The 26,940-nt window shown below is 36.7% G+C and overlaps 3 protein-coding genes across 4 annotated transcripts; 2 read left to right on the top strand and 1 right to left on the bottom strand.

The window, feature by feature from the left end:
- Positions 1-945: 945 nt before the first annotated feature.
- Positions 946-12,496, top strand: LOC110380231 (EF-hand domain-containing protein D2 homolog). Its single transcript, XM_021340146.3, has 3 exons — positions 946-1,291; positions 10,576-10,740; positions 11,687-12,496. The coding sequence occupies exons 1-3, from the start codon at positions 1,122-1,124 to the stop codon at positions 11,934-11,936; spliced, it is 585 nt and encodes a 194-aa protein (XP_021195821.1). The 5' UTR covers positions 946-1,121; the 3' UTR covers positions 11,937-12,496.
- A 6,078-nt stretch (positions 12,497-18,574) lies between these two features.
- Positions 18,575-20,092, top strand: LOC110380223 (DNA-binding protein RFXANK). Its single transcript, XM_021340137.3, has 5 exons — positions 18,575-18,907; positions 19,023-19,215; positions 19,399-19,528; positions 19,608-19,755; positions 19,840-20,092. Exons 1-5 carry the CDS (start codon positions 18,676-18,678, stop codon positions 19,887-19,889), a joined length of 753 nt encoding a protein of 250 aa, XP_021195812.1. The 5' UTR covers positions 18,575-18,675; the 3' UTR covers positions 19,890-20,092.
- On the bottom strand, positions 19,987-26,940 carry LOC110380221 (2-hydroxyacyl-CoA lyase 1). 2 transcript variants are annotated; one of them, XM_049849470.2, is made up of 12 exons: positions 26,767-26,940; positions 26,446-26,555; positions 26,077-26,218; positions 24,648-24,805; positions 23,473-23,619; positions 22,830-23,052; positions 22,337-22,497; positions 21,781-21,969; positions 21,275-21,460; positions 20,904-21,006; positions 20,583-20,715; positions 19,987-20,506 (listed from the first exon to the last, which is right to left on the bottom strand). In XM_049849470.2, the coding sequence occupies exons 2-12, from the start codon at positions 26,491-26,493 to the stop codon at positions 20,287-20,289; spliced, it is 1,710 nt and encodes a 569-aa protein (XP_049705427.2). In that variant the 5' UTR covers positions 26,494-26,555; positions 26,767-26,940; the 3' UTR covers positions 19,987-20,286. The 2 variants fall into 2 exon arrangements, with proteins under 2 accessions (XP_049705427.2, XP_049705424.2); XM_049849467.2 differs by lacking the exon at positions 26,767-26,940 and having other exon boundaries at positions 26,446-26,705.

Here is a 26,940-nt window from a genome sequence, read left to right as displayed (position 1 = left end):
CAACGTAAAAAGATATCGATCAAATAAATTGTTTTTTATATCGATGGGAAAATTTTAGAGTTGAAGACTAGTGCGACGTCACGGCGACTAAAGAACCAGACATAACCGTATCTAACATCACAATCACACAATCTCGATGAGCCTACATGAAAAACATGTTAACGTAATATTGAAGGAACGGGCAATTTTATACACACACCTGTAGGTAGTAGGTACTACGCACTTACAACACTGTTAGAGGCAATTTACCTCTGCAGTTCTATGATCCCGGATTTATAAGGGGAAAAGGAAAGGCAAATTTTCGCTTTGGATCAAAAGATAGATGCGCTGTGCGTATGTCTCAGCGCGCAGTTATCAAGAAAGGGCTCAAATATCTAATCTCTGAATTTACCTAGGCCAAGAACGTGTTTCATCAAAATGCTGATATGTTAATGGGACGCAGAGATAGGTAACTCACCTCGCAGATAAGGAAGTAAAAATATTTCTAATGTCAAACGTGGGTTGCGAGTTGGCGGGTTGCAATGCAATAAAGTTGCAGTCGCTCTTAAACAAAATAGGTAGGTATAATATAATAAGTATTGAACCTAGTGTCATAATAATTTCTGTACCACATGACTCACGCACACCACATCTGCCTCAAAACTTAGCTCAAATTTAATTCAGCTAAATCAGAAACCTGTAAATTAAGTTAGTATGGCGTTTAGTCTACAAAAGGACCTTCTGGCAAATAGTAAAAGTCTTTGCATTCTAGCTAAGTTATAGGTAAGGCAAAGGATTTATTTAAGGTCCTAAGATTGAACTAGCTAGCTGACATTGATAGTCGTAAATAAGTCCGTAAGTGCAAATTAGCATAGTATCTCGTTGTCGGGGTTAGAACGATTGCAGCAAGATTAGGCGGATCATGGAGCGGTGCGCGGCACATACGTGCGTCGATCCGTCCGTCCCCCGCGACTTGATTACAGTACGAGGGAGCGAGTGCGAGGCACTGAGTGGCGGCGCGCCGGCCCCAGCCACTAGTGTTTGTAAGGTCGTAGCCGCAGGCAGCCTCTCGCGGCCTGACGCTCGTTTACCTGTCTAAAAAACAACATTTTTCAATCTTTTCTTTGGCGCGAAAAATTACGATGTCGGCTACCGAAGAGCTCAGTGGCATTCTCTCGAGGAGGCAGGAGATCAATGATAAACTCGAAGAGGGTTTGGAGGTTAAGCCGAAATATAAATTCGTAAACGTTTATACGGAATTTCATGAGTTCTCCAGGAAGGAAATAAAACAATACGAACAGACCTTCAACAAGTAAGTGGGCTTTTTATTTTATCAAACTCGATTCTGGGAGATCGGGACGGCAAAGCCGCATCTTCGCAGAAAGCCGTGTTACACCGGCATCACCTGACCTTTATTGCTGTAATTATGTGTAAATAACATCGCTTTAATATTCTGTAATGAAAAACAATACTTTGATGTAGATAAATCAAATGTTTATGTGATCATTTTATGATATGGGCAGTGGACATTAGAAATAATGAAACTTAAGAAAAAAACATTGATTGTCTAGGTATGAGGTGCCCACTAAAGCCTGAATTCTTGGACTTTTACCTTTGATGTTGTTAAGATAAAGTCGTAGATGATAACCGTCTTGATTAAACATGGGGTAGGTCGGCACGTCGAGTTTTGCAAAATTGTTAAATCTTTATTTGTCGGCAATTTTACTTATCGATCTATGTAGGGTATCAGCGGTTAACTCGATAATGTTTTTGTTAGTCTAACTAATAAATCAGATCTTAATGGAGCCCGTGTCTAGACAGCATCGAAAATCGATGAAACAAAGGCAAAAATGAAATAACAAATTGAAGAAACACCAATAGAGTATTAACCTTACAAATGGCGAACTGATTCTGTGCTATCTCCTTTGACCTTTGCATACAAGCGCTTCATATTACAAATTATTTATCGTGTTTCAAAACATTTCGTGAACTTTAATAATATCTAACCACTATACATATTAATCACTACTTATTAGTTTATTCTTATAGTCTACATCTAGCCTGAGAATTCTAAAGCTATAATTTTCTTTGTTTTATGTTTTATATTTTAGATTACTACGAGGTTTATGAACGCAAGCTTTATTATCATTAGCATTAAAAACTAGATACATGTTGTTACTGTCATATGATTAGAAAAACCCATCAGTTAGATGTAGATGACCATCTTGCTTTCTACTTCATCTTCTTCCATTAACGTTTCATTCATATAAAAAATTTCTATAACAATTAACAGCACTTCGAATTCTTATAAATCATTATTTTAAAAACTCTCATTAAGTAAAGTTGGCACTTAAATAACCGTACTTAACAAAAACCCTATCAAAAGATTAATTGAGTCGTTAACATAATTGACACAAATACAATTACCACATTACTATAACAATAAGAAGCCGAAGCGAAAGTAACAATAACAGTTTATTACATAAACGGAGTTCATATTATAAAACGTAAGTCAAAAGACTAATTTATTAGGTGAAATGACGCAGCATCGTCGTGGGAGACAAAAATGAATAGAGTCACGCCATGTTTACGAGAATTTATAATTTACATCATAACGCGACTTTCATTCAACTAGGTAATGAACTAATGAGGTTACATAGCACTCTGTTCACACGTTTCGCGTAAAATCTTCTTCTAAAATAAAAGACAAAAACGTTAGTTAATTAATTAAATGTTGAATGTAACTTAAGTTTGGGTTTTATTGCAGGAAAATATAATTTTCGTAACTTATTTCCCTGTACACAAATAATGCAATTGTACCTTGGTTAATTTGAGTACAAGTTAGTTGAAGGATATTCGAACTTTATACTAACTTTAGGTGCCGGCATGGCATTTGATTGAGAATTTGAAGAGATGCAAAAACCTTCTCCAATTCATCCTAAAATGTTTAAAAGACATTCTTAGAAGTTAAAGAAGTATGTAACATAGAGTCATAGCTAAATTCTAATCTTCTTGAGTTCTAAGTAAATATTTTTCTTAACAGTTTTATTGTAAGTGTTCATTAATATTTCTTAATTTCTTTATAATGAACGGATATTAGAAATCATTAAATATTATTTACAAAAGCGTCATCTTCAAACGAATCAGGGATAGGAAGGAAACCAAACCAGCATCATACTTTTTTGTATTTTACTACAAAAGGGGACAGGACGGAAGTCAATAAAAGGCAAACAATCAGTGAGGTTCAAAGCGGGCCACAGAGGAACAACCCGCATTGTCCACTTATCTATGCCTCACTTACTATCGCTAAACAAACATTGTCAATAATGCAAACAAACTCCTTGCTATGACTACTCTGTTTGTTACTAAAACAATAACTATTCCTCATCGTTATTTTTTAAACAAATAACAACAATACCGGACAATTGCTATAGTCTTGATTACTGCTTTATCACGATTTCTACCACAGAATCTTTAATGCTATTCTTAATACTATTAGGAATGTGTTTAGGCAAGGAAATAGGTTCTACACATATGACGTTTCAGAAATCGGAAGATGAATAACAGCGGAAGCGGCTTAGTCAAGAAATACACATAATAATTATTACTCATGTTTTTAGAAAAATCGAAGGTGTTAAAGTATGCGACACCAATGATTCATTGATCGACTAACTCACGTTGACCACGTGGAGAAACTGCTAAATGTCGTATTCATGTGTTATTCGGATTGTGAAGTAGGTAAGTCTATTATTAGAGAATTTATAATTTTAAAGTCGGTGTCCATCTCCACGGAGTGGTCAAAATTTTAGCAGAACCATAAATTCCCTAAATTATACTCCACTGTACACGTTATTTTTGTTAGAGACTCGATATCGCTGGCTGCATCATTAAAGTTGATCAATATGCATTCGGGAGGAAATGAGACGGGAACCGAGTTGATAAAGTGCGACGCGACAAAATCAACTCAAACTCGTAGGTATGAGTCACTGCGACTTTTGTTTTATGAAGTTGTTTTAACCTTACCCTCTGTTTCCGTAAGCATGTTAATCAACAAAGCGTAATAGGTCATTACCGCAATGAATCACTGTACCGAGTAAACAGCTGTAATGACATATAGGTAGTACAATCACGCCATATAATGGACATGTCCGATGACTTAACTGCACTTGTACTGAATGCTTAGTTTCCTTTGATGATGACGCGGTCAGTTATACCGAACTGCACCTGTCGTACTAAGAAATGTGTGTAATTTACTGCCAATATCGATTTGATATCAACTACAAAAGATTTTTTTGTAAATGATAATTGACAGAAAAGATACGGATTTCAAAATGTTTGTAAACAGCCAAGCGTGCAAGAAACCTTTAGTATTGTGATAGGTTTGCTCTAATTTAATGTTTTCACGGGTAAACCCAGGTACGTTTATAGACTTTGTAGTATAATTTAAATGGAGAAAGAACATGCAAAGCTTGTGGTTCTTTTGTAAAAGCACGTGTCCGTTTCCTAACTCTATTGACAAATGCAAACCATTCGTGTTTTACATCCATTAATAACATTTCGTCAGCAGTGGGTGTTGATTTAAATAATTGTGAGTGTTAATCGCCATGACGCACCTTCTTGATCGGAACGTAATCTTGACTACCTTGAAAAGAATAAATAATTTATAATCAGATGATTAAATTAATTCAAGAAGCTTTAAAAATGCAAACTTTCGTTTTATAATCAGTTGTATGTTTTATAATTAAGTATTATAAACATGTTATGATAGCATTAATACGACACACGATACGATACAAAAAAAGTTGATCTAACAAACAGTAGAATGTTTGGTGTCGATATTTGAACATTTCAATATTTAGACAACGAACAATAACGCTTTTGTTACAGGATATATTGAAATAGTAACACGATATGGCAATAAATATCACTTTTACAATACATGAGTCACAGAAGGCAAATTAAACACACAAGGTAGTTTGGAATTTGAATTTTAAAAGTAGGTATCATTAAACACTATTTTGGTGCACAGTGCATGTAGACGACTCAATTCCACTTTCTTTACGTCTTTTAATTAAATTAGTATGTATTTATGCCATTTGATACAAACAGTGTATTCTTTTTATTTGTTCTTATTTGACTTGATGTTTTTGTTGAAACTGTAACGATCTAAAAAAATCTCCTAAGTACTTATACTTACACGTAGGTAAGTTCTAATATTTAGTTCCTTCCATGAGTCAAACGCTTATGTTTACGTTCGCAGTATAAACACTTGCGCTCGCGCCACGCCGAGCTATTGCCAACTACTTGCATGTATTCTTCCTAAAAACTGCTAAGAAACAATAACAATCACACGACCACATGGTTCAGATTGAGACAGAGTTTCGTTTCACAGACAATTTACATTCTATTCGTGTTGCAACAACGCTACATTTTGCGGTTGTATTGCAACTGAGAACTGCACCAGACATTGTGCTTACTGCCAGAACAAATTAGAACTTAGAAAAATAAAATTCCATTCAAATTAATGACGTGCCCAAAATTTTAACGCTTTAAACAGACACTGGCTAACATGGATGTCACGTGGATAGTGGACACAATGAGTTAGTATCAAGGTGCTATAACTTTATAGCCTGTGATAAAATTTGAGAAGGTTATCATGTTCTTTTGGCAAAACATAAACATCATCTTAACTAAGGCACTTTATTTGATTATATTATCGAATCGATATTCGCGTATTCCTTCGATCGATACGATTCCCTTAAGTCGACACAAATACCTACGACCCAAATAACTAACAGGAGCAGACACCTAAAGTATACCAAACATTGGTGTACGGAACTGTTTGCTGGAAGTTCGCCAACATTGAAATGAGTTTACGTAATCGAGGCTTAATTGACGCTATGGTCATGTAACAACTGCAATCATTCATCTCGTATGCAGTTCTGACCTGACACAGAAAATAAAGCCCGACCAAGTAGCTACGTAGTATTTCTAAGAAATTATCAGTTCCAATTGCCTCTAGCTGTAGGTAATAATTGTGATGAATGACGACAGTAAATAGCAAAAAATTGTCTGCGAACTGTAATTTCTTAACAGTCCAGATGAAAAAATGTCACATGACATTAATGAAAGAATTAGAGAACTCTTAACGGTTCGCTTTAATAATATTGTTTATCATAAGATACTATGGTGCCGTCGCCGATTTAATTTCTAAATAAAAATGACCTCATTCCGAACCTGAAGTAGGGATCTGGAGAAAAAACAAAGTGCTCTAGGAAAATTGGGGCAGAGGGTGAGACTAAAAGATGGGTCGCAACAGTGAGCTACCTATCCGACTATAAAATCTGCTTACGAAACTTCTATGTATTCCATCCCATATAACGAAGAGTCATTGATTACTATGTATTATGGCGTACTATGTACGCCACACAATTTAGGTAGCTCATTCTATTATGAGATCGGGCCATACAAGTCTCGGATTAATTAGGTCCTACACAATTCATTTGAATACTAGCATGGCTAATAAATTTGATGGATAGATTGTGGCGCAGAGGTTATAGAATTCATTAAAAGCGTCTGGCTTTTAGTGGGCCACTGTAATGGCATTTTATTATGACTGGCCTCATTTCCGTGGGTGTTTATAGGATAGTTCCAAGACATGATGTTTTATTGGGTCGTGACATGAACGATAAGGCGATAAACGTGTCTTAAGTAGGTAAAGATAATTCACATATACCTAGGTAGATTTCAAGCGAACAAATAAATACACAGATAGGTGTCATGCTCGGTGCGGTGTTTATTTTATCGCGACGTGTGCTACTAGATACAATGTGCTACTATGATTTTAAATATTTACATAGGAGCGATACAACAAAATTGTTGCCTTGAGATGTCATCACGTCGTATTTAGGGTTGTCTTAAACCTACATGGGTCCGTCACCGTATTTGAGCAACTGGAAATAGGTACTTGCCCTGTATTTTTATTTCCACGTTAATCTTTACCAAAATATATGACTGGATGAAAAAACACCAGAACCTTCTTGTCTGGATCTTATCATCTTGGTTTTTATTCCCTGTAATAAGAAAAATTTACACCTATTCGCATTTTCAGTTTGTACTTATTTATTTGACCCTACAGTTAATTTGGCAGGCCTAGGTACCTAATTTGGCAACCCTGAATATCGTCAACCATCTGTGTTTTGGTCATTGGACATTGTTTCAGATAGCAAATGAGATATTTAAGTAGTTCATTGTCATTAAAGTTCTTAGTAAATACATACTTATTTCATTGTCAACTTCTTTTATTTGCTTTTATTTCGATTATGACTATGCCACCACTTATGTTATTGTGCGAATAATATTAGATACAATATTGATTGTTTGAGCTTCAACGTCGTAAAAACACATGAGTCAAATTGTCCCCCGCAGAGAGAATGTCTGTGGAACGCTATGAGGCTGGCCAGACTTATAAAGTGGAATGTTCGAGATACTTTTCAAAAACACTTCTACGGTAGATACTATGTGTAGTGTCTAATTTTGTGAGATATCTAATATAAAATTACACGATTAAAACGAGTCGCGTAGTTGTTAAATACTGCCGCAACAGGGGCCTTTCTAAAAGTCTGTAGAATTTGTAAAAAAAAGTACAGAAATGTTTGTCATTTGTGTCGCAATTTCTGCCGTAGCTAGGTAAAATCTAGACGTCTATCAACAATATAAAAGTAGTGTTGTGGACATGCATCTAAATGCGTGTATTTACTGGTGACATGGCAAACTAGTTTAACAAGATCATGAATGCAGGCATCGGCTTTCAACAGATGTGTAAGTCTATGTGAAACACTACAGTACTTAAGTACTTAGATGGCAAGCCCTATTATACGTAATTATGCGAATAAAACTGATAAATGAAAAAAAATATTAAGTACTTTCTAAATGTTAGGTCCTATTTTTTAAGAAGATGGATTAGGATTATTGCCATCTTGTTTAGGATGGAAATCATATCTTTCTCCTATATCTTCAATGATTGATTTTATTTAATTCGTACTTTACAACTCGAGTTTTATTCAAGTATCGAAACCCCGAACCGCCTGGCCCTATACACTGTGCATATACGTACCGTACCGTCCACAAATTCACCCACCGCATCCTTTATGATGAAATATTCTAAACATGGAGAACGAAATGACGAGATTATAAATAAAATATGCGATTTATGAGTCTAGACTTTTAGAACGGCCTTCTGAAACGACATCCAAGACAATGAGAATCGTCTACCGTTGCCATGCCATATTTATAACAGCGACTTACCGGTACACACCTTAAAATATTTTCTAGCTACTAATGCAGATAAGTATGTAGTAATTTATCTACAAACTATTATAAATAAATGCCGATTTAGGGTCTCCAGAACCATCCAGAACGTTCAATGATAAAAAAATAAAAAAGTAAATATAGGTATTTTTAGTAGGCAGAATGGCGATAAAACAGAGCTACATTGCGTACAGGTCTGTAAGTAGGTCCAAACACCATTAAAAGTAAAACCTTTATCTTTGAGATACGAAGATACCAGTAGGTATCGGAAATTAGCGTCAAAATTACGACGTGAACGTTAGTACAAATGACATGTGTAGGTAAGTACCTTCCTATTCTTGTAAGTACATACGGTACAATCTCGTAGATATCTTGGAAGGATACAATAAATCATAGTTTTACGCTTCCCGTGACTCCAACTAGTATCTGTATCTATATCAGTTGTTTGCTAATGAAATAAGGGGACACATGGCCTTGCTTGTGCCACTCTATTGCACAGTAGTTGTTCAGCGTAAATACGTATACCTATGTACGTATTATACACGACCGGCTATAGATAGGAAATTAGCATTATTTTACGCTTTACACATTACGTGGACAGGTCAAGGCGTACTTAGCTTATTAAACATGTTTTGTGTTATCCACGTCATAGACACCAAAAAAACAAAGAAATACCTAGATGTATGTAAAAAAAGCAGAGACCGCATTTTATTTGTAGCTTATAATATTTAATGATAAATCAATTTAATGGACATTGTAATATTTATCTCTTTATTAGCAGTTTCTTGGTAGTAGATTAAATTGGTCTTTATCTGATACTAGAAGCGCGATGAACCGTCAATTGTAAATATGAAATGTCCCTTTATGTAATCGTAACCACACCCAAAAGGTGGAATTATAGATAACCATATTATACTTAGTATTATAAAATGATGAAGGTAGGTAAGTCTGCATTACCATAACGGGCAAGGTTTACCTTAGATGTAGGTTGATTGATAAATATCTACCACGTGGGAAGAGGAAACTGTGCCATCGGGCTGTTAAATTATTTTAGAATTTAAATAATATAAAATTAAATAATGTATTTATTTAACGTGGTTACGATCATAACTTCTTATAAGACATCGCATCTGCGTACAGTTAGCAAAAAAAGTCAATTTACACAATTGACAGATTTTTGAACTTGAGTACGCAGACCGGACAATAAGTTAGCCCTAATTTAGCCTATAACTTATTTTCTTCTGATCATATTCTCATCCTATTTCTAACCATGTTGTCTCTACGTTAGGTGAACCCGTGACCCATGCAGTAACTAATCTTGGACGTTGCCAGCATTAGCTGCATCGTACTTTGTACCATACTTTCAACAACAATATTTCGCTCAATGAATGTAACTAGGTGAAATACGTGAAACAGGTGTACGTGAGCCCCATATCAACAAGTCCTTAGTCATCATTGCATGACAAAACTACGCCAGTCATACACGTAGGTACTAGAACCTAATATGAAGCTACTAACCGACATGACAGAAAATTAAATTAATTAATTACTTACCTGATCGCTGGCAGTAGCCATTATGTCACCTTATATCATAATCATAATGAATACAAATTAATGTTAAGTAGAAATTTTATATAGGTGACATAAGTCTTTGACATAACTGCGTAGGTAAAGTAGGAAGGCATATGCATTTCTTGACCATTTACAATTCATATTGTAACTTTCATTCGTATGCAGATGAACTACTGATATTGATAACTGTTTTTTTATTATACTGCATTTTCGGTCTTTACGTAAACGTCTAATAGGTATCATCATTTCTTTCTTCAATTCTTCATACAAGTAGTGCTGAGCGAAAGTGGCATATTTAAACGTATATAAATTAGCATTCCCCGTACATGACACTGAATAACGTAACGGTCATTCGTACCATTATGTGACATAGAATGTATGTCTTCTTTCTAATAGGTACATATGTTACGAAGAACTTTCCTTATGTTGTTTTGACGCCTATCGTAAACTATAAAATGTATGTAGATTGAACAAACCTATGATTCCGCTTCAGCAGTCTAGAAAATAAGATTTCGATATCGATTTGTAGAATAATGGCTTGTTTACATACTCGTAAACAGGTATATTTACAATGCATTTTAATGCTGTAACCAAACGTTATTTTAACGAAGCTCAAAATGCGATAGGTTCAAAAAACAATATGAATAAATGTCTTCTTCAAGCTATGCTAAAGTTCGTAGTAACGCCTACTGATCGATATTTTCTTTGTTTCAGATTCGATGAAGGTCGCGATGGCTACCTAGACTTGACTGAGGTGAAACGAATGATGGAGCGGCTGGGGGCACCACAGACTCATCTTGGACTCAAAGCCATGATATCAGAGGTTGATGAAGACGGAGATAACAAAATAAGTTTCCGAGAATTCTTACTCATTTACAGGTACCTAAGCTTAATTAATTGTCTTTACGTCATATTTTCGCCACAAACCCGTTGACTTAAACAGTGCAGTATTAGAAATTCCTGCTCTATGTGTTATGTTGGTAGTCCCACCATATAGTTATAATGGATATTCGTTTGGCACGAGTGGGTACAACCAGCTTGCTTAAGTATAGCTATGGTCTTAATAGTAGCGTTAAGGCGGTTATGCATTTAAATCGTTGTTTAGTTTAAAACGTAATTGTTAGGTTGCTAGGCACCGAATTGACACTTCCCGCATAATGATTGGAGCAAGAGCTGTTATTTAGCAATATCAATAACAATGGCTGTAGGTTGACTGACACACAACTGGGAAAAATTGTGGAAAAACACATTAGCGCGTGATAATTTAAAGTTACTGTTTTGTACTCATTTTAATTGGGGCTCCAGCTATCCTGTTTGTATTATGTCAATGCGTGCCAATCGGGAAAGAACCATTTGGGCGTCATTGGAACAATAATATTAAATACGTAACATTACCTACATTGTTTACTTACATTGGGATTCAAATTGACTCATAGCAATTAGGGCAGCTGGTTGAGTCAGTATCTTAAATTAAAATTACATACGTATGTAAAGGCGCGATGTGTGTAAAACATATTTTCTGTTCTGTGCAATAACCGATCAATAAGTCGCAAGCACGTGTTCGACTCCCGCAAGGAATTTGTTTTTCGTTTGTCTTGGAGATTCTATCACCCCAAATGTTTCTTTAAACCTTCGAGATATGCCTCGAAATAGTTCAAGGCGACGACGACGTTACGATAAGACGTTGTGTAATTCTGCTTGAGAACCCTAAAATGTTTACCAACTTTGTTGACACTTAGGTGACTACCTATTTCGTGCGAAACTATTGAGTTGATGTTTCGTTTTTTCTCATTCTCACGCTAATTCCGCACTTTTTGTTTTGCAGGAAAGCCCGTGCAGGTGAACTGGAGACAGATTCCGGCCTCGAGGCGTTCGCGCGCCTCACAGAAATCAACGTGGATCAAGTCGGCGTAAACGGAGCCAAAACGTTTTTCGAAGCCAAGATTGAGGAGCTTGCGAAGAGCAACAAATTCCACAACGAAATTATACAAGAACAGGAAGAAAAACGGAGGGAAGCTGAAGAAAAAGCCATGAGGAGGCAAAGGTTTAAAGAAAAAGCAGCTTTATTTCAATAATGCAATATGATATTTTATAGTTTATCTAGTCTTAAGCTGTTACCATGGCTTTACTGAGGAGGGAATATTATGGATTTTATAAATTGCGATTATATTTTCCTCTCTCACAGGATTCAGGTTAGTTGACCTCATTGGGGGAGCTAAATCATGTAAATAAAAAAGTATATTACACAGAGGTTTGAGTATGGAATTGAAATGAATGAGGAATCTGAAGAATGTTTGAAATTATGGGAGTTACTACTTGTTTTCTATTAGGTACTAATTATACTTAGCCCAGATCTATAACTAATGTTACTAGTTAATCAATCAACTTGTTTTATATAAATACAAAATCATGTACTGTTAAGGCTGAAAGTTTGTTTCTATTTCAACAGATTTTTCTGGTTGGTAAGGAAAATATATCAAAATTACATTTATTTACAGTGGCCTAAAGATAATGAAGCTCAAATGTAAACTGCATGTTGCCTTGTCTATGTTATTCTGTTAATATTTTATACTAAGTTAAACGTGATGAACCATAAAATAAGTCACAAAAGAAATAAAGAATTATTGTATTATAAGAGTTTTTATTTTATTCTTAAATTACTACAAAATATATTAAATGACTTCAACTGCATTGATATTTAATGTATGTAACCGAATGAAACACAAAAGAAATATATTCAAGCTTGTAGGACAGCTCAACAGGATAATACACTTTCCCATATTTGTATAATTTATATTATTAATCTTCCTTATAGGTAAAAATTTGGTATGAATCATTTGTTTCTAAAATTGTAATACGATGGGCAAAGTGCTTACCATGACAATCTCATGACCAAATTCAAAGCAGTTTCAACCACTTGACATATCTGTCAACTGTCAACACGCGCGAAAGTGCTGTTGGAGATTTAAGTGATTCTAAGTGTAAAACTGTCCAAATCTATGTGAAGTAGTGATAAATACATTCTGTAGTCAGTGTTTTCTATGTGACATTGTTAGTGACACAAAGTGATCAGTGATTAAAGCAGAAAACTGTGTCCAAAATCCTTGAGTGACAATCACCTCATAAAATTTTTCTAAAACCACCCTCATAAAATTTTATAATTATTGTCTTCACTATGACAATATGTCATCTGACATTTGGTAGTGTTGCAATATAAATAATATTTGAAATGCCACCATGAGCTCCGAAAATGGTAGAAATTTAGTGGAACCGGGGAACCACTCCCCAAATCAAAAAAAATCTCCACCTATGCCTCAGGTGTGTGCGACCGCTTCCAACAACAACAAAAAGGCTTTGACTCAACAAGTGTTTCACCCTTCTCTCTTCAACAAACAGAGGGCGAATTCAACAACAACAGTTCCCAGTATGCTTAATTCGAGCACAACATCGAATCAGACTGTAAAAGAAGGTCTGGATACACCGTCTCAAACAGAAAAACAACCTCCCGCTTGGCAGCGTGTGCTCTCATCAAAAAAGCGTAAGGTCTCCGAGCTATCTCCTCCCAGTGCAAGTACCTCTGCAAACAGATTTGCTAATCTACCCGTTGACGTAACGGAAGATGAGAATATTCAGCCTCTTCCAACTAATAGACCTCCGCCAATCATACTCTACGGGATTGAGGACGTTAATGAACTTACAAAACTGATAGAACCAATTGTAAGCCCTGCAGAGTTTAAATTCAAGGTTGTCAACAAAAATCTTCTTCGTGTCATGGTTAACTCAACAGAGAGCTACAAGCAAGTTATTAACATAATAAGAGACAACGGACTTATTGGGCATACATTTACACCGAAAGATAAGAAGTGCTACCGCTTTGTAATTAAAGATCTGCATCACACCACCCCGCACCAAGCGATAAAAGATGTAGTTGAATCCTCGAACAATAAAGTAGTTGGCGAGATAATCAATGCTCGCTATGGCCCGGACAAAATACCTACATCCACTTTCTTTGTAAACGTTGAACAAAGCATCCACAACCGAAATATCCAAAATATTCAGTACATTTTTAACCAAAAAGTTAAAATAGAACATCCCCGCAAATCCAAAACCATTGTTCAGTGTCAGAGGTGCCAACAATATGGGCACTCTAAGAACAACTGCATGAGGCCACATAGGTGCGTTAAATGTGCTGAATCTCACAGGACTGCAGAATGCCCTAAGACTAACCGCAATACTCCTGCAAAATGTGCTCTCTGCCATGGCGCTCACCCGGCGAACTACAAGGGCTGCGAAGTTTATAAGGAGATACTCGCTAGAAGATCAAGCAAACAATCGGAGCATATTGCCAGAAGGAATCCACAGGCAGCTATCGGCCATAACATGCAGTCTCCGACGGATCCATCTAATAATAAATTAGATATTATCAAAACGCAACGAACAAACACAGACCCTAACCGTAAACCAATGAGTTACGCTGACATAATGAAAACTAAAACATCTGAACAAGAAGCTGATACTTCAACAAGTAATAGAATCGAACAAATGCTTTTAAAACAATCTTCAATGTTTGAACTTCTCCTCCAACAGATGAGTACCCTTATTAGTCTCATGACAACACTACTGTCCAAGTCAACAAAATGACATCATTAAAGATTGCAACCTGGAACCTAGATGGACTAGCTCCAAATAAATATGAGGTTGAAGTACTTCTCCACACCCATAACATAGACATCCTACTTGTATCAGAAACCCACCTTACCGCGAAAACATGCATCAAGATACAAAACTATAATATATATGCCACTAACCACCCAGATGGTACTGGACATGCCGGAGCAGCCATCATAGTACGATCATGTATTCAACACCAAGAGCATCCGCAGTTCAGAAAAGAGCACATACAAGCAGCTACTGTAGGTATAGCAGATCGTAATGGCACTTTTAATGTGTCTGCCATATATTGCCCGCCTAAACATAAAATCATAAAAGAGCAGTATGATGAACTGTTTGACCATCTAGGTACACGGTTTATAGCTGGAGGAGACTGGAATGCCAAAAACATCCACTGGGCGTCTAGACTCACGAATACCAGAGGAAGAGAGCTTAAGAAAAGTTTGGATGAAAATAACCTCACAACAATTTCGACGGCAGAGCCCACGAACTGGCCAAGTGATCCAAACAAACTACCTGACGTTATTGACTTCTTCGTAGTAAAAGGATTGTCTCGACTCTTTCATCAGATCGAAACATGCCTTGATGCCTCATCCAATCATGTCCCGGTTATACTTACTATTGGCACAACTGCTCTAAATATTGGAAGGACCCTAAAACTATACAACAGGCGCACTGACTGGAATGCTTTTCGAGAGTTACTTACCGAGCGGCTTGATCTTAATATATCCCTAAAAACCGAGGATGATATTGAAAATGGAGTAAAAAATCTTACCGCCGGAATTCAGGAGTGTTGTTGGAAGTGCACGCCAGAGATAGCTGAAAGACCACCTCAAAGTAAAGTGTACTCGGAAACCATACGAGCCAAAATTCTGGAGAAAAGAAGACTAAGACGAGTGTGGCACACAAGTAGACATCCGGATGACAAAAGAGCGTTCAATAGAGCAATCCACGAACTTAAACATCTCATATGTGAAGCTAACGACATGGCGATGCAAACATATCTGGAAGGCCTATCAGCTACTAAAGTTACCAACTACTCGTTGTGGAAAGCATCCAAAAATCTAAAACGACCACTTTATCACAAGCCACCACTTCGAAAAAGTGATCTAAGCTGGGCCAAATCCAGTCTAAGTAAGGCGGAAACTTTTGCGAGTCACCTCAGTCAGGTTTTCCAACCAAATAAAGCAGATTCGAACACAGATGAGACAGATATCGACGTTGTCTTAAATCAGGACCTTCAACTCGATCTACCTCTAAATTCAATATCTCCTAGAGAGATCTACAAAAATATTAAGTCGATGGATAACAACAAAGCCCCAGGATTTGATCTAGTTGACAAAAAAGTTTTGGAAGAACTGCCTCGCAAAGGAATAGTATATATTACCATTCTAGCCAACGCAATGTTAAGAGTAGGTTATTTCCCTGAACTCTGGAAAGTATCTCAAATTATAATGATACATAAACCTGGCAAACCTGTCCACGAAGTAACATCGTACCGACCAATCAGCTTACTGCCGGTTATGTCTAAGCTGTTTGAAAAGTGCTTGCTACGCAGACTCACCACTGCCCTTGCAGAAAAATCAGTCATACCTGATCATCAGTTTGGATTTCGGAAGGAACATGCCACTATAGAACAAGTGCATAGAGTATGCAAAACAGTGAGGAAGTCGTTTGAAAAGGGAGAATACTGCTCAGCGGCTTTTCTTGATATCCAACAGGCTTTTGATAGGGTGTGGCACAAGGGATTATTTTATAAAATAAAGAAGATATTACCTCACACATTTTACGCCATTCTAAAGTCGTACCTATCTAATAGACTCTTCCAGGTACGGGAGAACGATTGTACCTCAAAGTTTTACGATATATCTGCAGGAGTGCCACAGGGGTCAGTGCTGGGACCAGTTCTGTACACCCTCTACACATCGGACTTACCACAGGGCTCTGGGGTTACAATTGCAACATTCGCCGATGATACAGCCTTACTCACTTCGAGCAAGTGTCCCATTCAAGCTTCGCAGATACTTCAAAGGAGCCTAAATGAGATGGAGAAATGGCTAGGAAAATGGAGAATTGCTGCAAGTGTGTCTAAATCAGTGCATGTCACATTCTCTCTGCGCAAGGAAAATTGTGCTCCAGTGACTATAAATGGAATGCAACTACCACACCACACAACAGTTAAATACCTGGGGATGCATCTAGACCGCAAACTCACATGGCATAAACACATCCAGACAAAAAGAGAGGAGATAAAATCCAAATACAGGGACCTGCATTGGTTACTAGGCAGGAACTCTAAACTGGCTGTGGACAACAAGCTCTTGATCTATAAATCCATTCTTAAGCCCATATGGACATATGGGATACAACTATGGGGTGCCGCCAGCGACTCCAATAAGATGATCATACAAAGGGTGCAAAACTACATCTTAAAACAAATATCAAATGCACCCTGGTTTAGCAGAATGTCAGATGTACACGAAGTACTAGGCATACCGATGGTGAAAGAGGAAGTAAATCGTCATGCTGCCAGTTACAAAATTAGACTTCAGAAGCACCCAAACCAACTTGCGGGGCAGCTCACAATACCTGAGACCATTCGTCGGCTAAAAAAGCGGCGAGATATCTTTGACATTTAGATTACTAAATAAAAGAAAGGTCCTGCTCTACTGGGAGTAGTGACCTAACCGCCACTTAAACTTCACCTTATCTGCTTATAGTCAGGAGACTGATTGCATGATTGCAAGAGAAAAAAAAAAAAAAGTTTCAACCACTTATGAATTCTGAATTACTGCACATGGATAAAAAGTAACATATACGTTATACTGACTTACTGCTAAGTCTCATCAAAATTCATTCAGTTGTATAGGGTGAGAGTGTAACTAATACTAAAATCATACATATAAACATATAAACTTTCATATTTTCAATATTAGTAGGATTCAGAAATGCTGTCGTACATTTCTATATCAAAGATGGCTTTACTAGTAGATTCGTTGGCTCTCCTCCACCTCAGATTTGCCTCAGAGTGTTATATTCTTACATCAAAAGCTAGCTCATTTGTATGTTTTGTCTCGTCAAAGGAGGCAAGTTTTCAATATCAACCTGTTGCATATTAGCTAACGTCTTGACTAGTGATGAGTTCTGTAAAATAGTGTACAAAGGTCAATGAAAAAAGTTTAGTTGTTGATTTTATAATAAAAATATTAAAATGTGCTAGTTACCTTACTAAGATTGGACTCAAATTCCCCACCTGGGCTAGTTAAATGTTTAATTTGCTGTAGTTCTATCGATCTGCAAACCAACACAGTTCATTAGAAAGTAATAAAAGAAAAAAGCAGAAAGTTCCAAAGTAACCATTGATTATGTGTGTCTCACGTTATCAATCTCTTTGAAATAAGGGCTTATTGGGCATTTTGTCATGATAACTTCACTGCAAGTATATTAAGTTACGATATCTGTTAAACACAAATAGATAAAAACTTTACTCACATTAGTCTCAGGAGCTCATTAGAAGTGGTTAATTCATTTTGTAAATCTTGTTGCAACTGTTGGGTTGACGGAATCATATTTCCTAATGCTGACATTTTTGTTTTGATTTACAATTTCGAATCTTACTCAGAACGACATTTATTATTTTTTTTTATTTAGAAAAATATTACAACTGAAAAAGTCGTTGCAAATTGTTTTCTTTCAAACCATTTTCAAACTTTGTCAATTGTCATGTCAATGTCAATAATTAATGACAGCAGGAAACACCAACTATAGTTTTAAATTAAATATATCAAGGGCCATCATTATCGCTTTATTGATGATGATGGATAACATGATTTGTGGACTACTCATTATTATAAAAAAATATTGTGCAATTATTCCAAAGTTACATTTTCATAATAATTAATGATTTCCAGAAAATAGCAAATTATCATGTCCGTTAAGGTGGCTAGAATATCAGTGAAATCAAGAGGGCAACATAATAACACCAACTTTAAAAAGATACTCCGGGGTCTATGATTCTATTTTTCTTGTTCAGTTCAGTCAGTCATTCAATTCTAGAGCCGTTCATTCTCCTTGTCAATTATTTTATCTGTCTTTGTGTTTTTGATTGAAAGAAAGAAAATCAACAAAACAACAATCTGAAAAATGGAAGAGGCTGTGTCTGTCAAGCACGAAGGCAAGAATATTGATATTAAGCAAGAAAAACAAGAAAATTTAGAGAGCTATAAGCTGGAATATGATTCAGGAAGTCAAGACAGTAGTAAAAGTGGCAGCGGAGGATATCAACGATGGGCGCCCAATTTAAACGGTGTAAGGAAAAGTGCATTTACGCCGTACAAATCTGTCCAGTGCACTGCGCTAACTAATTTACAAAGAGGTAAGTCCTTCGAATACGTTCTATATTTGGGGCACATGTACTAGATCTATCGATTTCTAGGAATTTCTTTGTGGTTTGAAGTAGGTAAGTAAGACGTTCAAGGTCGCTTTTGCAGGCAATACGCAGGCGCGAGTCCCGGAGTTACCCCAGCCAGATTGTAGCTTACACGCTAAGGCTGGCCGCGGCGAAATAACCCGTGACGACGTGAAACTGGAGCAGTATGTTGACATCGCGGATGAGCACGGACTTACTGCCCTGCACTGGGCAGCCAGCTACGGGCAGTTAAACAGCTGCCAAGACTTAGTGTGGTGAGTACTGGGCAGGGATCCTTTGTTCTTTGTCTGTAGCTAGATTGATTTTTAGTTTCAAACTATAAAGTTAAAGATTATGATATAAGATGTATGGTTCTAACTGCTTCTAATACACTGTGAAACCACCCAAAATGATTTAGATGTATTAAAACAGTTATTTCATATCCTTTGTTATTGTAGGTGTGGTGCCAATGTTAACATGCGGGGTCCGGAAGGTGAGACGGCACTACACTTGGCAGCTGCGGGTGGACACCATGAGGTTGTGAAGTTTCTTCTCAATGAAGGAGCTGATGCTGACATACAGGATGATGTAAGTGATAATACAGCTTCTATTTTAATCAACTTTGTAATAAAAGATACTGATTTCCTTTTTTTCTGATATGTTGCAGTCTGGTAGCACAGCGTTGATGTATGCAGCAGCAGCAGACTTCCCGTACACTTGTAATGAGCTTCTCGTTCGAGGAGCTGATCTCACTCTAACCAATGATTATGACCAAGATGCTTACACTCTGACCACTACCAATAATTGCAAACTGGGTAATTATTTTTGTTGATGAGTCTTTCCAATAACTTGTTCATAAAATGTTTTATCTCTGTACTAATAATGTTTGTTTGTTTCAGCACAAACTGTGATAGAGAACTTTTTGATTGGTTGCCTCAGCAAAATGTGAAGTATTTACTTATACAACTACTGCTCATCTTATGTTGCTCTGGACAACCAAGACAGCAGATTCATTTGCCTCCAGGAGTTAAATGAAAATACAGGGATTTAGTTTATAATGTAAATTTATATATATTTTTAAGTTCATTATATACAAATTACAACAATGTGACCATAAATAAGTATGACTCAATTACAGACAATATCAAAGTCCATGTTTGTATTATTTCACATACCTATGCGTACAGAAAAAATAATCTTACATAATATTTATATGCCTTTTAGGCTTAAATTAATGTGACAAGAAATGCAATAAGAATGTGCTTCTTCAAAGCCAGTTTAAGTTCTTTGGCCCCACCACCCTGTTACTTTCAGTACAAAAGTTATAAAAATATAAAACAACCATATCACAGTTTAGATTCAGTTAGCCAGTTGAATGTCTGTGGCTTCCTGTTGGATTGTGGGTCGATAAGAATATTGATGATACTGGGTTTGTCTGTGACTGCAACTGCTTTCTTGATGGCAGCCTCAATCTCCTCAACAGTGCGGCAGAGGTGTCCAGTCTCGCCAAAGATTTCCATCATCTTCTCATATCTTACTTCGCAGCTGAGAGCAGTGGGTGGAGTGCTGAAAATATGAATACCTCATGTAATTGCGACCTTATGTGGGGGGATCTGATAGTAAGGTGTTGTATGAAACTTACCATTGAGCGATATCGCCACCAGACTGAATATCTGCCATAACATCCTTAGGGAAGCCACTGTAGATACCGTTGTTGTTTACGATGACGATAATCACCGGCAGTTTGTAACGGAACATCGTCTCAATCTCCATACCTACGACATATTATAAGAATATGAATACAAGCATATTTGTGTTGGATGATTCAATAACTGCTCGGGGAATCATAATAATTTATATTGTAATGTGTAATTATTGACATTCTTGGACAATTGTTAGTGTTAAGATATGGAACAAGTTTTTAATCATTGTATTGTATGTGCGGCTTGTAATGATAACATACCGGAGAAACCGAAGGCTGAGTCTCCTTCGACGCAAATGACTCGCTTGCCTGGCGCGTAGTCGCGGCACCACATCGCTGCTGCGATCGCGAAGCCGGGTCCCACCTTTGAATTAAATGTTCCAATATGAGAATAGATCTTGTAAAATAACATTGACATACCAGTTTTTAAAAGAAGAAAGATATTTTGTATGACTGTTATTGATTCATGAACTAAAGGATCAAATTCAAATATTATTTTCTGATTAACTGCATATATGTACTAGGTACAAAAATCACTAAAATGGGCCAGTATACTCATGGAGTAACAAACATTTTTATTGGCAATTTAAACCTTTTTGAAGATTTGAATAAATAATCAATTAAAAACTTACACCCATAGTGCCGAAAGTGCCAGCATCGAGCCTGTGTCGTGGCTTATTGTTGAGTAGGAGACCGCGGCCGATGTCCATAGTGTTGGCGCCTTCGCTAACTATGATCGAGTCCTTGGGTATATTGTCTTGAACCGTCTTGAAGACTGCGAAGTAGTTTAGAGGCTGTGTCGTGTTGCTGGCTTGAGCCTGGTTGATTGAAATAACAGGTTTAGGAAAAATGTTATTGAAAAGTAAATTCACACGTAGTAAGGTCAATATGGCTATAAGGGCCAGTATGGCATAAGAATAGCATTTGCATTTTATTGTTGTCAATTTTAATCGTTTGTGTAATTGGTAAGAACTTTTTTTTATACATAGGTTCTAAGTTAAATGTGTGGTAGTTATAATTGTTTTAAACATTAGTTTGAGATATCTAGCTGCAAATACTGAGACAAGACCATTGTGTAGTGTTAATCAGTCTATTTGACCTAAGCTAGTACTGCTATAAAAAAACTTTTTCAATATACCTTCACAAATTCAGTGTTAGTCTTCTGTTTTTGCTTCAACGCTTGCCACCAGCTATTGCTGCTGGGTTGCAGGTTGAATTTCTTCTCCCCGAGCTTCTGAATAAGTGCCTCGGTGAACGGCTTGATATCTGAGTGGACGGCCACTTCAGACTTGATGCTGTTGTGGAATTCCTCAGGAGTAATATCCACCTGAAAGTTAAAACAGTCATTTAGTTGTGTATGTACTAGAATATTAATACCGTCTTGGAGAAATCATACGACGTTTTAAAGTGGTGATCGACTGATCATTTTTTCTTAAAAGCTGTCCCCAATATAGCAACTTTAAAAAAAAGGAATATGTTGTATTATTAAAGATGGAAAATAATACAAAACAAACAAACAAAGAAACGTCTGGGTGGAACAATAAGGTTTATCAGACTCTCGATTATCCACACGTTAATTTTAATTGCGTTAAAATATCTCCAACTATTTTCAAACAGGGTTTGTTTTCAGAGCATACTTCTATCCATATTCTCTCTCTTCTATCCTTCTATCGTCTCTCCATAACATTCCTTACCTGTATAACTTTAACATCAGGCGCGAACCGGGGTTGTTGTCCGAAGTGGAGCATCCAGTTGAGCCTCGCGCCCAGCAGTAGGATGACATCGGCCTTGAGTAACGCTTGTGTACGAGCTGTCGACACGCAGTATTCTGACTCGTCGGGTACCACGCCTTTGCCTGTGTGGCGGATAAAAATCAAGTAAAGTTGGGTGAAATTTGGATTTTTTGGAGGGTGGGCGTTTCGCTACAGATTTTGATATGGTTGAAAATTTACATGGGTAGGCACATTCAAGTAAATGACGCAGTACATAGAGGTAAATAGGAGTAGTGCATAAGGGAATATGTAACAGTTACATGAGGAAAATTAGGGAGAATCTGTAAGGAAGTATATGTCTAAGGGAAGTACATGAAACAATGAAAAAAGTGTGACATCCCAAGTAAAAGTAATGTTGCAGTACTGTCACTGATATCAATTACAACTATTATAAAAATAAAATCTTCAAATATACCCATAGGCGTTGGCAGGAAAGGTAGCTTAGTGTTTTCCACGAGTTTAGTAATAGCTTCCTCAGCCCTCGCATGGGCGGCGCCTTTGCCCACTATAACGAGGGGTCGCTCGGCCTTCGACAACAGTTCCGCAGCTTGAGTCACTAAAGCCGGGTTCGGATGAGCTAGCGAGACTGGCTCGGCGTTGTAGAAATCCATTGGTACTTTATCTTCGTCAGCTTCGGCCTTTAGAAATAAGAAAAAAATGTTAACTGAATTGCCAAAAAGGGGGATGTTCTGGGTTTTATTTTATGTTTATGGAAGTTTAAGATACATTATCCACTTGGAAACGGATCGCATTGCTAAGGTACCTACACCGTATGGGTAAATGAGGCTTGTTATATTGAGCAGGAGTAATACGTTTAAACCTGGCTCCTGTTCTGCGCATAGGTATTGATTGAGTAATACCTTCAACTCGGCTTTGGCCATTTCATACAAAAAACTAAATGGCCTTATCCCCAGATTTGGTAAATATGTTTAAAGCCCTCCAAAGTTTCCCTTAAAAACAGGCACCTGACATTGCTTCGACAGATACTGTTGTTGGGAGAGTACCTATCTCAGGAGATTTTAAAGTCCCCTTCCCTAAAAGCAACCTATTCTACGTACCATAAGAAGTGTTCCGGGCATATCGAGATAGGAGACTCCAGGTCGACCAGCCGCGGCGAGACGCACCGCCTTCTCAACGTGCAGCGGTATGAGGCGCGGGGACGGCGGCCGAGCTGCGTATTTACAGTATAGGCGACTGGATTCCACCTGGAGACAAATAAATTTTGTTTATGTATGTACATTTGTAAAGATCGGTAAGTATATGGGTAGGTGTTAGAGTGTTAGAGGACTTTTGCACTTTATTAATGGACAAGGTGTATACCTAAACCGTGGGAACTTCTTCCCGTATACGGATAAAAATATCCTATATGTTACGAGAAGATAGTGCGGTATTGGTAAATTGAAAGATGTTAATGATATTTTATCTAGCTGTATAAAGTCGATAGTTCCCTCAAGATGTTAGTGAATCGCTGAAAAGAGCTAGGTACAACATCGAGTCACTATAATTTATTTAGGTACATGTTTGGTAAAAATCCTAGACTGACGAACATGGAATTATTTTACATATTTCTTTACAAACAATTACATTATCCTAGAAGAAGACTTTTAGTTCGCAGATACATGTATCTAAGGCGTAATAATCACGTTTTTATAAATACGATACAGATCTTTTATTTGGCTTATCTTATATTTACGTGATATTACATTTACATACAATAATCTTTATTCAAGGTCGCAACTAGAAGTGCTAGACTTTTTTGTGAAAACTTTAAAACAAACGAGCGTTAGTGCAATTAATTATACGTTGGTAATTAATATACTTAGGTAAGCACGTATTAACCGACCTGTAACCTGCTTTTGTAATAAAGGTTAAATTAATATTCTGTAAGAAATACATTGTCAATAATAATTATTTATATGTGCATTCAATACCGTAATTTGAATACAACTGTCTACATAAGGAGTACTTATTTTGTACTCAGAGTTCATATCTATTTTAAAGTGTCCATTCTATCAAAACTCATTACATCTCTCATCTAGCTATATTTCTCTAGGCATAATAATTTTTCTGTTCAATAAATATGTGGTCTATCTAATCTAATCTTTTATAGTTTGCGTGGTTACAATGTTTGGCTGTACTTTAATATGTACGAGTACATATTTATAAGACACTGTTTTGCTCATTACTTTCTACATTACGTTTATGACAACAGTCAAATAAATGAGATTTGTACCTGAGGCCATTCCTGGAAGCCTCCAATACCTTCATGGTCTTGTGGGCAAGAGCCAGCTATCACTACAAGCGGCCAGCAGTTCACTTGAGCATTGGCCATGCCTCCAATACAGTGTAGCAGACCAGGTCCTGATACAGCAAGGCATACTCCAGGTTTACCTGTAATTGGAAATAAGAATTTTGTTGAGATATCTATAAAACCCCTTCAGTTTCCTGGGTAATAAAGTATTTCAGATATCTATAAATATGCTCCAGTTGCTGGGTTGCTGGGTAATAAGGCCGATTTCGGCCACGGCAGCTGTTCTCATGTAAGATCAGCCAGCTGCGCGGGACATATTATAGTGCACGAGCATTTGCGCAGACACAAGTGCGCTCAGTATTCCTTCACTCTCATAGCCCAATGGGACAAGGCAAGTTGCCTGGGTTGCCTGGGAGTTGAGGAGCTCAGATAGGTATTCGCTCCATGTAAAGCACTGATACTCAGCTGCATCTATTTATTTGGGAAAAGGATGATCTATAAAAAGGTTAGGGCTCTTATGTAGGCTGGAATTAGAGATTTTATAATTGATTACATTCCAAATTTTGTTAGCAATAGCACATTCATTTATCTCAGTTATCAAGCAAAGCATGCTCAGTTGTTACCTCATATCAGTAAAAATGTGATTATCCTATAGTTTCCAGATTAAGATTACCTACACACATTTTAGTATTTAAAATACATGAATATTATTATTACAGTATTAAATACAATACTACATAAAGTCATGAAATAATTGAATGAAAATCAGTCATTATAAATTTTGATTTCAAACAAGTTAAATCTAATGTTATAGCTTATTCTGGTTGATACAGCTAGTTGTTCCTATTTACTTAATGACCTTTACTTTTTTACAAATTGACTGGTGGTACAAAGTTCACAAGTCTGGAAGCTGTACCATTATATATAGATTTTAAGTACCTCATATTGTACTTTAACCCGTCAGTAAAGTTTAGTCAACATGGCTAAATGCTTCTCGGTCGGAAAAAAAAACAAAGTCGTTAAAAATACCTCTACAAGTTGTGGCTAAATGTACAACAAAATAACAAGTAGTAACAAGAGTAAGATTGTGTTATCAAAAGAAATAATTTATTTCTGTCTCTTGAGATAATTGTATGCTAAAGTTGAAATGCATTTTGTTCTATGCAAAGTTTCAACTAGTTTTTACAACGAAGCAGACACAATAGTAAAAAATTGGTGTGTATCACTTATGACACATGAGACAGGGAAGTTATTAGGAAACCCTAAACGAATACAGTATAAAGAACTTATCAAATTAATAGTTTTTATTTCGGTTAGTCCTTTATAGGGCCTGAGAAAAAATTAGACACTACTTGTATGGATAAAAATTACTATGGAACCAAAGCCTTTTTTAATCAGATGGTATATTTACCTGTAAGGTAGCCAACCGCTTGGGCAGCATAGCAAGCAGCTTGTTCATTACGCATGCCTACATACTTCAGGCCAGCCATTTGGAAGGCCAGAGCAGTCTCAATCACAGGGATACCCACAATGCCAAACACATACTCGACACCCTAGAAAAAAAATAGTTTAGTTACACACACGTCGTTAACATGATCAAACCAGGTCATTGCCTTTTATGGAATTAACATATTCACTTGGTTTTGTCAGTTATCAGTTAGAGGGAATAAATTACTATGTATTATATGTAAAAAAAATATTGACATGTGTAATTTATTTTATAAAATGACTAATTGATTTTAAATAACTTCAGATTTCAAACTTTAAAACAATAACAAACCTGCTTCTTCAAACTCTCAGCTAAAATAGTATTCCCGTCGACACCCATTGCTTGAGTTAATTTCGGCGATATATGAATGGAACGTCTTAATAGCAGCTGGCTAACTCTACCTAATAACATTTTATACAATTAAATTAATTATTATCTTAACAACAAGTAGCCTTCTGAGTTCCGATCAGAAACCAGAGTCAAAATACTCGACAGATACTTGAAGAGTTGAGTGAAAAATTTATCTCGGTACAAAGTTTAACAAAAACACAATCAAAAAGTGAATAAAAATAACTTGCAGTTTATCAATAAATATATCTAGACTTAACTTACCACCCAATAAGAAAACTCATCACTAAATTTACAACTCTAAAAGATTACTTGTCGGCAGCGCACTAAAATAATCAGATATCTGAACACATTGTAGTTTGACCTAAAATTAAGATATGATAAACAGAAACAAACAAGACTTTGGACTTTGAATCGTTGCGATTTTGCGCGGAGCTC

Source organism: Helicoverpa armigera, chromosome 18, assembly GCF_030705265.1.
Source record: "Helicoverpa armigera isolate CAAS_96S chromosome 18, ASM3070526v1, whole genome shotgun sequence".
NCBI classification, from domain to species: Eukaryota; Metazoa; Arthropoda; class Insecta; order Lepidoptera; family Noctuidae; genus Helicoverpa; species Helicoverpa armigera.
The sequence above is the reverse complement of the archived record's forward strand: the minus strand, read 5'-3'. Positions and strand labels throughout refer to the sequence as shown.